The sequence below is a fragment of the Crocodylus porosus genome, unplaced genomic scaffold (assembly GCF_001723895.1).
Source record: "Crocodylus porosus isolate Cpor-Errol unplaced genomic scaffold, CroPor_comp1, whole genome shotgun sequence".
Lineage (NCBI taxonomy): Eukaryota > Metazoa > Chordata > Crocodylia > Crocodylidae > Crocodylus > Crocodylus porosus.
Window position 1 is genome coordinate 22,328,369 of NW_017728916.1, and position 11,705 is coordinate 22,340,073.

The 11,705-nt window shown below is 43.5% G+C and overlaps 1 protein-coding gene across 1 annotated transcript in view; it reads left to right on the forward strand.

The window, feature by feature from the left end:
• The window catches only part of SATL1 (spermidine/spermine N1-acetyl transferase-like 1), a 14,201-nt gene extending 2,529 nt beyond the window's left edge, over positions 1-11,672 (forward strand). Inside the window, 5 exon segments of the mRNA XM_019536483.1 lie at positions 5,288-5,339; positions 7,936-8,016; positions 10,379-10,480; positions 11,387-11,471; positions 11,473-11,672. Coding sequence (XP_019392028.1) covers positions 5,288-5,339; positions 7,936-8,016; positions 10,379-10,480; positions 11,387-11,471; positions 11,473-11,548 — 396 coding nt within the window. The 3' untranslated portion in view covers positions 11,549-11,672.
• The last annotated feature ends 33 nt before the right edge of the window (positions 11,673-11,705 follow it).

Genomic DNA, 11,705 nt, shown 5'->3' on the forward strand with positions numbered 1-11,705 from the left:
TGCTCTCAAGAAGGGAGTTTCCCATCTTATAAGTGTGCTGCTGGTTACTACTGCCCAAGTGCAGCACCCTGCACTTGTCAGTATTGAAGCGCCTCCTGCTTTTGTTAGCCCACCCCTGTAACCTATCCAGGCCTTGCTGCAGTCTTTCCCTCCTGACTAGTGTGCTCACCTCACTCCAAATTTTGGTATCATCAGTGAATTTAAACAGGTTGCTTTTCACCCCATTGTCCAAATCGCTGATAAAGAAATTGAACAGCGTGGGCCCAAGGACCGAACCCTGAGGGACTCTGCTGCCCACTTCCCCCAGGTCGAATATGACCTGTCCACCACCACCCTCTGAGTATGACCCTTGAGCCAATCTGCAATCCATCTGACTGTGTAGGCATCAATGCCACAGTCGCCCAATTTTTTAATGAGGGTGGGGTGGGAGACGGTGTCAAAGGCCTTGCTGAATTCCAGAAAGACTACGTTCATGGCAACACCTGCATCCAATGCTTTTGTGATCATAAAAGGCAATCAGGTTGGTCTGACATGACATGCCCCTAATGAAACTGTGCTGGTTGCTCTTGAGCATCATCCCTGAAGCTGGCCTATCGCAGATGTGCTCCTTGATGATCTTCTCAAAGAGTTTCCCTAGGATTGAGGTAAGTCTGACAGGCCTATAGTTGCCTGGGTCCTCCCTCCTCCCTTTTTTAAAGATAGGGACCACGTTGGCTATCTTCCAATCATCTGGCACCTGGCCCAAGCACCACGAGCGCTCGTAAACCCATGCCAAAGGCCCTGCAATAACCCCTGCTAGCTCCCTCAACACCCTGGGGTGGAGAGCATCTGGACCCACTGATTTGAACACATCCAGCACCTCCAGAAGCTCTCTAACCTTGTCCTTCCCAACCTGAGGTCTGGAGGTGTTCCCCTCGGGTCTGTCTTGCATCACGGTGGGAAAGTCCCAGTCCTTGCCCAAGAAAACGGAGGTGAAGAATTGGTTAAAGAGGTCTGCTTCCTCCTCCGGCGCAACCACCAGATTGCCCAGCATATCTTGCAGGGGCCCCATGTTTCCCGGTGCCTTCTTCATCCTCCCTATATATTTAAAAAAGGACTTTTTATTATCTTTGATTTTGGATGCTAGTCCTAGCTCTATGTCCACTTTAGCTTCCTTGACAGCCCCTCTACAGGCCCGAGCAGAGGAGCTATACTCCTCTTTGGAGATAGCACCCCCCCTTCCACTAGTTGTATGCTGCCTTTTTGGCAATCAGGCATTCCCGGACACCCTTATGAGCCGGGGGGGTTTTCGGGCACTCCTGCCCGCCTTGCTTCTTGTTGGGATGGTCACCCCTTGGGCCCTGAGTATCGTCTCCTTAAGGAACAACCACTCATTTTGGGCACTGAGTTCCCCTGGTCTCGAGAACCCCAGTGTCTCTGCCACTAATCTCAACTCGTTGAAGTTGGCCCTCTTGAACTGGGTCCAAGCAGCCCCAGCTGGCAAGGGGTCCAATGGTCAGCTTGCCTGTCCGGGGCTGCTCTGACCCAACTCAATGTGCTGCAGAGGGGCTGGCTGGGGTATGGGGGTGCTCCATTGCGGTGCTAGCTGGCAAGCAGCCCCTGCACTGAAGTGTCAGAACCAAATTTGAATGAGGTGCTGGATAACACAGTGTTAAGCACAGGCATGCACGGACAAGTAAGTGGAAAATCCCCAGAGGGCTAGTGAGCATGCCCAGCACGTGCCCCTTACTTGACCCCACACTTGTCCATCATAAAAGTTCAATGAGGTAATCTGAATTGGCACTATGCACATGCCTAGACATGCACCAGAATGGACTAGAACTTTCCAAAAGGGGAGCTATCTGATTGGCCACTTGAAGCATATTTAAGGCCAGTGAGTCTCCACCCCCAGCGGAGACCAGACCCGACCTGAGCAGAGACTGCTACAGCAGAGACTGCCTCAGGAGAGCCTCTTAGAACCCTGGTTTGCTTCCCAGAGTTCTGCTGGTCTCCCCGCCACTGTTGTATCCCGGTGTACCTTCCTAGAAAGCGTTCTTCTTGTCTCGACCATTCGTTATTGGTCATTGTTTACTCGTTCACGTTCCGGTTATCTTTGACTCGTTTCGGCCCTCGTTCTTGATCATTCGTTCGTTTCTCGTTACTCGTTTACTATGTTCTGGCCTCGTTTCTTGTCATACGTTTCTGATCAACTCATTATTCGACTCGTTCCTGTTCATCAACTTCATTCCTGTTACTGACTCGGCACCGTTTCTTGTTCACTGTCATCATATTATCATATTACTGTAACTAAGTTTGACCAGCCTACGCTACCACCATCAGTGGTGTAAGTAAACAATAAAAGCAATCTGTTTTGAAACCACACACGTGTCCCGCCCGCTCTGACTCCTCGCCACTAATCCCACCTGTTCGATCTGTACTCGACCCACCGTGACACCGGGGCGCTCGGCCCCGACATGAAGCACCCTTGTGCCCCGACCAGCTGCATCAGCATCTATAAGTCCAGTGCTATGGAGTTAAAAAAATATGCAGCAGTATGGTACTTGTATTTACAAGTACTACCCTACTGCAGAGTTAATTCGTTTTCTGTGGCTTAATAGGGCAGCACATGTAGACAAGAGAAATTCACTGTGGAGCTAATTGGTCTACTCCAAGGTAACCATCTCATGTAGACACACCCAGTGAATGGTAAATAATGACAGTAAATGAGCATACCAACCACATCATATTGGTGTTAATATGTGAAACTAGATAAACCTTTGGGAGTGCAAAATTGTTTAATGAAACCAGTTAATTATTAATTTTAACCAGTGCTTCTGGGGCAGGAGTTCATCCCTTCAGAACGGCCTGTCAAGGCCCATTGTACTGTCAAGTCTCATGTTAGGTTTTCATGTGGATGAATCCATAGAGTCTTTGTATTCCTTACGTATCATACAGATGGGTTCTAGATTGGGGTGGGCAAAATACGGCTCATGGGCTGGACCTGGCTTGCCAATTGATTTTATCTGGCCTGCGGGTGGGTGGTGGCTCTGGCCTCTACTGGTGCTGCAAGGAATGCTGAGTGGAAGCAGCCCTGCCTACATACTCAGCACCAGGCCTGCAGGGCCAGATGCCATCTCTTAGGTGCCATCGGGGAATGGAGTCCTGGCCATGGGTTTCTATGCTGTCTCTCCCACCCTGCTATGGTGGCACAGGTGACCGGTATGAAGGGAACAAGGGGGCAGGTACCCCCCCCCCAAGATTAGCCCCTGGAGGTGGGACAGTTTTTTGCCATGCGGGACACTAAGCCACGGCACAGAAGTATAGGAATGGATATGGGGCCCGCCCACAAATTGTGCCCCCCCCAGGCACTTGGGAGCCACAGGGTGTGTGTGTGTTGGGAGGGGGTGGGTACACACACTAGAAGCCCTGATGGTGGGCCAGGACAGGGCAGAGGCCCATGGCCAAGCTCCATCTCCTGTCCTCCCAGCTGTGGATGCGGCCAGCAAGTGCTAATTCTGGGTGAGGGGGGCAGGGTTAGGGGGCTGGGGCTGCAGAGCACGCATATGTGTGCAGCCCTCAACAACTCACCAAATCTTGTTAAGTGAACCTTCAGCCCAAATACATTGCCCATCCTTCTTCTAGGCCCTCTCTAAATATATCTGCACAGAGAAAAGGGTATGGATTTAGGATTCTTGGATCAATTCACAGGAAGTCCTGAAGAGCAAGGACTGAGAAATGGTACTGCAGCACTGGGTCTTGCCTACGTATAGGAGATTGTGATAGGTTTAGTCTCCTCAATCCCGCCCTTAGTTTCCTCATCATAGATTAGCCCATCCACAATACCTACAATATGCCACCTACTCCCCTTTCCTCATAAGGAAGGAATGGATAGGCTCTTGCCTTGCCCAAGGATATCCTAGGTGTAAATCAGGAGCTTCTCTGCAGTCCTCCGGCTCAGGAGCTCTTTGTTTCACAGTCTCCAGGGCCAGACTGTTTACCTCTACTCAGGCCCTGAGTTTATATACTCTCTAATTTCTGCCCTTTTCCAATCAGGTGTTTCCCCTGGACAGGTCCTGCCTGAGCCTTATCTTGCAGCCTTTCTCCTCTTAAAGTATCAGGAGCATTAAATTCCCTATTGCAGCAGCACTACAAAATGTAGCTCTATTCAAATTGCTGTTTCCTTCAGCAACATTTCTGTCAGCACTTCTGCCATTTTTGTAGCACTGTCAGGGGTATGCAAGTCTGTTCCCTTGACTGTTATAGCACTACAAAGCAGTCCAGGATCATTCTCAGGCAGCTCAGGCTTGTCCTCTGAACCATGGTTTCTCTTTCTCTCTCCTCCAGGTCAGCAACTTCTGACCTTGGCTAGTCCTAAGGTATAAACATAACTCTTTCCCCTACTATAAAAGCATGTCCCTTTCTTTCTATCTCCTGTCCCACCACATCCTAGGTAGCTCTACAAGTACTTCTACCATACCATTAAGGTTTAATTAACTGTTTAAGATCTGAGGAGATAACATAGCCTTTGGTACCAAAGGTGCATGCCACACCTGATGAAGTTATACAGAGACAGTTAAAACATTGACATCTGTCAGCAGCTTAATTTTAGCCAATATTTCTGGAAGATATTGAGCTAATTTAATAGCAGTAATACTGAATTAACAGTAAACTGTTTTGTTTAATTTCAGAAATACTTTCACAAAGGAATGTTGTTCCTAGTTAAACAAAAACAAACAAACAAAAACCCCAAACCCAGAAAGCTCTTATAGTAATTGGAGGAGTTTGGCAATTAGACTGAAAATTCACACTTGTAATATAACTTTTATAAGTGACACTTAAGTTACTATAAAACTAAGCAGTGAAAAAAATATTTTCTGTATTTTCAGATTGTATATAATCAGTATTTTTCTTCCCTGTGTATAAAGTTAGTTGGCCTTGTGTGCTTTTATCTTTCATACAACAGCAAGGTATTGTCTTTATAAATACTTGTTTTCAAAATTTATTAGATTTCAAGTTAATGTTCCTTTAAGATTTTCTATAGAAGGTTATGAAAATGAAATTGATTAGCAGAACTATTTTTGTCACATGGTACTCAGTTTATAAATACTAGAATGTGTTTTTTCCCATAGTAAGCTAAAGAATAGATTAAATGTCCTTCTACTCACTTGACAGGGTCTATTCCCTGAAAAAAAATCATGAAGTGTCCAATAAACTCCTGATCTTACACTGAGTGCTATGCTTTCCACAGTGCTCTGAAAATTCATCAATTATTGGTTAAGTCTTATACTTGGATTTTTTCATTTGACAGGAACTAGCTGCTTATGAAAATATGCCAAATGCAGTAACACTAACAGAAACAGGTACAATTTAAAAACCTTAATTTTTCAGAGTTTAAATAAAAACATTGATGCAAACCCATGTATTGTATAAAATAGGTACTTGCTGTAATATTTACAACAGTTTATGGTGAATATTGCTTTTGTAGATAATGTGGTAAAGTGGGACTATCAAACATAGACCATGGCCCATGTCTGGCAGCTACCAGCAGGCTAGAGAAGTTGGGGGCATGGCTTAGCACAGAATTTAGAGTGACAGGAGGATGAGTGAGGGCTGTTCCTAACACAGCCCATTTGCTCTGAGGCCACTTGGCCTGTTACCATGGTCCATGACAAGCTTGCCTGATTGACTCTGCTGCCATTCCCACTGCTGTCCTGTACCTTGGATTGAATCTGCCACAGACATTATTCCAGGCCCAAGGCTGGGTCTACCACTGCTACCCCAGGACTTGGATTAGATCTGACCCACAAGAAGTCCTCTGGACCAGCTGGCCTGGGGCATGGGATGAGTTTGACGTTCCATTGGTAAAATATTTGATAATTTTGAAAAACTCACATCTATATTATTTATTAGCCTATCACAGACACTCTTTCCCACAAAAATCGACCCTCCAAAATTGGGGTGCATATCTTCAGTGGGAAAGCTGATTTTTGTTCACTGGAATACATGTACAAGTTTATGAGGTCAGATGGGATGCATCTGATGGGCTGCACTGGTACAGGTTGAGGACTGACTGGCTAAGCAGCACATCTGTACCAAAAGACCTTGGGGTTACAGTAGACAGTAAGCTGAAAATGAGCCAACAGTGTGCCCTTGTTGCAAAGAAGGCTAATGACATACTGGGCTGCATTAGTAGGACTGTTGCCAGCAAATCAAGGGAAGTGATTCTTCCCCACTATTTGGTACTGGCGAAGCCACATCTAGAGCACTGTGTCCAGTTTTGGGCCCCCTGCTACAGAAAGAATTTGGACAAAACAGACAAGAGTCCACCAGAGTACAACAAAAATGGTTAGGGGGCTGGGGCACATGACTTATGAGGAGAGGCTGGGGGAACTGGACTTTAGTCTGGAGAAGAGAAGACTGAAAGGAGGATTTAATAGCAGCCTTCAAGTACCTGCATAGTGGTTCCAAAGAGGTTGGAGCTAGACTGCTCTCAGTGGTGGCAGATGACAGAACAAGGAGCAACAGTCTCAAGTTGCAGCAAGGGAAGTTTAGGTTAGATATTAGGAAGAACTTTCTTACTGGGGGGTAGTAAAGCACTGGAACACGTTACCCGGAAACGTAAAATCCAGTTAGACAAAGCCTTGGCTGGGATGATCTAGTTGGGAACAGTCCTGCTTTGAGCAGAGGGTTGAACTAGATGACCTCCTGAGGTCCATTCCAACCCTAATTTTCTGTGATTTTATGAACTGAAGCAGGGAGGAGTACAAGCATGGATACGTTGTGCTCCCAATGGCTATCAGGGTGTCTGCTGCTTCGCTGTGGCCAAGGAGGTAGAAGGGCCAGATACCAGTGTTAACTCTCTCAGAGCTGCTTAGGAATTTGCTGTAGCTATTGGCTGAGCATTGTAGCTTGTGCCTAAAATCAGCGGTGCCAGTGCACCTGCTAACAGGCTGTGCTCGCTGCTTAGGCCTTGGGCAGGGGGAGCAGATGAAAGCGCTGGTGCTCCCCCTGTGAGCACTGGCCGAGGAGTGGAAGTGTGCCCTCCTGACTAAGGTGGCACCAGTTGCCCACGCACTAAAACAGTAATTGAACTGGCTCAGGCAAGTGAGTTGCTACATGCAGTCTGCAGTATCCTGATGAGGCTTATGGTGTGGAAACAACACTTCATTATTTACAAGAATTTATATAAAGAATAGTTATAGTAAATATTGCCACTGCTCTTGCATGAATCTGGGGCTTAGCCTTCTTGCAGGAAGTTTCCTGCTGTCTTGCCTAGACTGTTTCCTGGGATGCCATACCTCCTGGATACTCCACGTTTTCAGTAAGACTTACTTCATGTTACACAGTTGGCCATGACTGAAAAAATCTTTTCTCTTACATTCCTCCTTTCAGCAACAGAGTGCATGTTTTATTTCAGGGCATATGGTACACAAGAATATATGGATATTCTAAGCTCTGTCATTTATATTTTGTTAACTTGTAGTTTCACTAGTTTTAAAGTCATATGACCTGTTTCCTCCTCTGAGAACAGAGAAAAATAATGTAACAGCTTAGTGAAAAGACACATGATCCGTTATTCTTTTCACATACTTTTGTTCTTGTAATTGGCAGAATTTTTCTTATTTGGTTCCATGCTGTACCTGTGTACCTGTTGAATGCTACCTTTAAAATGTATATAATGAAGATGAAGATGAAGACAAATGGAATGACGTCCTCTAATTCAACATAGTTTTTTCTGACCTGACTGAAAGGAGAGACCCATTTCCTTTCCCTTCTTTACTCCAGGCTACCACTTTTTGAACAAGACATGTACTCCTATGGGAAAAAGAGATGGTGGTGTTTCTAAAAAGTTATAGTCTAGGTATTCTCAAATATATGGCAACACAAATGATCTCATGTACTAATTTTAGTGCTGGAAGATGGCCATGAGCTCAATGGCTTTCATTTTAATTTTAGATTTGCTTGAAGATGGCTTCAGAGAACATCCTTTGTATTACTGTCTAATAGCAGAGGTGCCAAAAGAGGGGCAAGCAGGAAGTAAGCTAAACATTCATGTAATGATTATCTTCAACAACTGTAGAAACAATGACATACACGCTAACATTGCAGTCTAACTCAGAAAATATCACTCCTCTTAATAGTTTCTAGTGCTAGAAAAAATGTAAAAAGTGCTACAGGTGGTCATATGTGCCTGCTCCCTTGGCTGAAGAACAACACAATTGCAAACAAAGGCACACTTCCCATCCAGGGGACAATAGGGGGCTGATCCTTAGCACCCTTCCCCCCACTCTCAAGGGAGTCTGCCAGCCAGTAGACAGGTTTCCGGTCTGCTGTTGCTGTGCAAACATTTAAAGGGCAGTGGTGTTCTTCAGGCTCCCGCTGACTGCCAGCCAGCCATGTAAAGGGCAGAGAAGCAGACCAAGCCAGCTCTTCTCCCTCCTTCCTTTCCTCATGGAAGTGTGGAGGGTGAGGACTATTGGATACTAATGGACAGGAATACCTGCCTGCATGTTAAATTTGTTGTGGAAAGCCTCCCCAAAACAAAAGTTTCTGTTTTAAAAGGTTTTTTTCACCTGTAGATCTACAATTTTTGGTCTGGAGTGGCCATATTTTTAATGAATGTGGGGCCCACAGGCTTTTTGTGCTGCTAAAACAGATGATAAAAGTATGATAAAAATATTTGAAAGAGCCCCTAAGTCTGTCATTTTCACCATTTCCCTTTCTCTTCATATCCCTCTAACGGCTTCCTCTTTTGTGTCATAAACTTATTGTCTTCATTTTCAAGAACCTTTATTTCCCTATGCTATCAACTCTCATTGAAAATGTTGATTCCTTATATCTTCTTTTTCTACCAAGTCACATACAAGCTACTTGTCTTTACTTCTAAATTGCATCATGCCCCATTTCTAGCCTATTTATCCTGTCTCATTCAGTATCAAAAAGTTGATTCCTGCCTCCAGTCAGCCCATATTAGCACCCTCCACAGTAACTTTTCAAATAAACACCTTAAGGCCATCTTTTATGGTGCCATTCACCTATCTCCTTGTCCTCCTTTACAACTTTTCTTAAAACTCTCCTTTGCTGTACTGCCAACACAACACAACACTTGATAATGATTAGGTTGCTAGCACACTGAGAGACGGCTGCCATCCATACTTTCTCCTTCACCTCTACATGATGATTGTATCAGACAAGATAAAACAAATTGATATGTAGGACATGCGTACACCACAGAAACTTTCTGTGCCAGGCTGTAGCAAACACATGTACTGTACTGCTCTGCATGCACTGCTTCCTGAGCTGAAAGCAGTGTAGCCACACTTAACTAGCCCCACTGCAGTGCTATATAACACTACTGAGAGGTGCAGTATAAACAGGCCCTTAGCTTGTTAAGCTGTTGGGGTCAGGGATTGTGCGTTTATATAGCAGCTAGCACAATGCAGTCCTGGTCCACAACTAGAGCTGACAGGTACCATGCAATACAAATAATAAAAATACCTTTGCAAAATGGTTTTGTCTCTACATTGTAACTTTGCACTTATAGATTCATAGATTCTAGGGTTGGAAGGGACCAGTGTGTCATCTAGTTCGACCCCCTGCCCCTGGCAGGCAAGAAAAGGGATCACCAAACCCGGGGTCACGTGAACCCAGCCAGGTGCCTGTCCACTCTCATCTTGAAGACCCCCAAGGATGGGGTGAGCACCACCTCCCTTAGAAGCCCCTTCCAGATCCTGGCAACCCTGACTGTGAAGAACTTTTTTTTAATGTTCAGTCTAAACCTTCTCTTCAGTAGCTTATGGCCATTGCATCTTAGACTGTCCTGAATAGCAGAAAGTTTAGACTCTCCAGATGTTAAAAGTTCTTTCTTTATCAAAATATATTAGTAATTTTGAAAAATACCTGCAATTCAGATGGAATACTTTTCCATGCTATCTTTTTATGTCGTACTTATTACTGCAAAATCTGTTTGTTGCATTTTATAATTCAGTAGACTTCAGTCTTCAATGACAGATACCTGAGTTTATAATAACAAGCATTCAGGGCTGTCCAATTTCTGGGAGAGGGACTGCATATGTACAACTCCCTTCTGAATGTGCATACACATTGTGGGCAACCTGGCTCCTCTCTTGACACAGAGCAGCATCCTTCCACTGCCCCACCCCCAGGAGTGCAGGAACTAGAAGACAGAGGAAGGAGAGAGAAATTTGGCAGCAACAGGTGCTATGTGGGGGGGCAGTCCAGAGGCCACATGTTAACTCCTTGTAGGCTGCTGGTTGGACAACCCTAATTTAGAAAGCTAAAGGGAGTCTATTAAAAGAGCCATATTGGATATTAGCTTTTACATAAACAAGCCAGTTATCCCACACTTCATTTTTTTTCCTTTCCACCTCCCCTGCAGGTAGTTACGCTGTAGGCTATGCTATGTATTACTTTACATATGACCCTTGGATTGGCAAGTTACTTTACCTGGAAGACTTCTATATTATGGAGACTTATAGAGGTAAAAATCACAATAGTTGTAAGCTTCCTCTTAATATTAATTAACCAATTTAATTTTTTACTATTTACCAACTCTCATCTCTCTCTCTCTCTCTAATACTTTGAGCTACACAATTCTGGAAAAAATAATCCTGAAAGTTTAGATGAATCCTCTTTCCAAACATTAAAAATAGTCTCTTTCAAAACAGAATATACTTGACTACAAATTACTAACACAGGCTGCCCATTATTTTCTCAGAATGTAAGTCACAGGAGGTTTGTTAGTTTATATGTGAACTTAAAATTATTTTTCAATGAAGTCAATGTGATTTAACTTCTGATAAAAAAATATTTAAAAGTTAGCTTTTAAATGTAATTAAGTAAAAGATCCAGAACTTGACCTGTAATAGGACATGATAGATACCATATGAAGTTTTTATTTTTTTCTTACGTTCTCCTTTATTTTAAAGTGCTTTAGGACAAAACAATATCATATTCCAAAATTTGTAGAAAAAAATTAAACCAAAATCCAGAATTGCATATAATGGAAACAATTAATCTTAAATAAAAATATACTCTATGCAGTGGTTTAAAGAGATCATTATACCTTTCTAATTTAACATTACTTTCTTATACAAGCTTAACTGCACGCACAGAATAGTTCAAAACAACTCACATAAACATTAAAGTATATTCTCTCTAAAACAGACTTCAGTGAAGTGCTATATTAACTTTACTAATATAGAATAAAGTTATGTAACAAAATATTTTTCTTGATTTTTCTAATAGAAATTAAAGCTAAATTACTATGAAACTTCTATTAAATACGTTCAATGTATTAAAAATGTTCCACTACACATTCTTAAAATTACATCCTGCAGTGCAACTTTTGCTATACTGATACGTTATTTCTTGCATTATTTAACAGGTTTGGGCATTGGATCTGAAATCTTAAAGAGATTAAGCCAGGCATGTATTATTTAAGACAAAGACTTACAAATTCCACACAATTTAAAGTCATTTTCCTCATTTTATTATGGCAGAATGTAAGATTTTTATCTGTGCATTCATTTTACAGAATCCACATTAAGGATTAACATGACAAACATGGAGAATGTAGATTTTATAAAGCTGTGTTTTTCCTAGGGTACCAGGGCCAGAGCTGCCACTGCTACCAGCTGGCTGGGTGGGAGACAGAGCCACCATGTGATCTGTACCCTGGGCCAGAGCTGGAACAGCAACTGAGG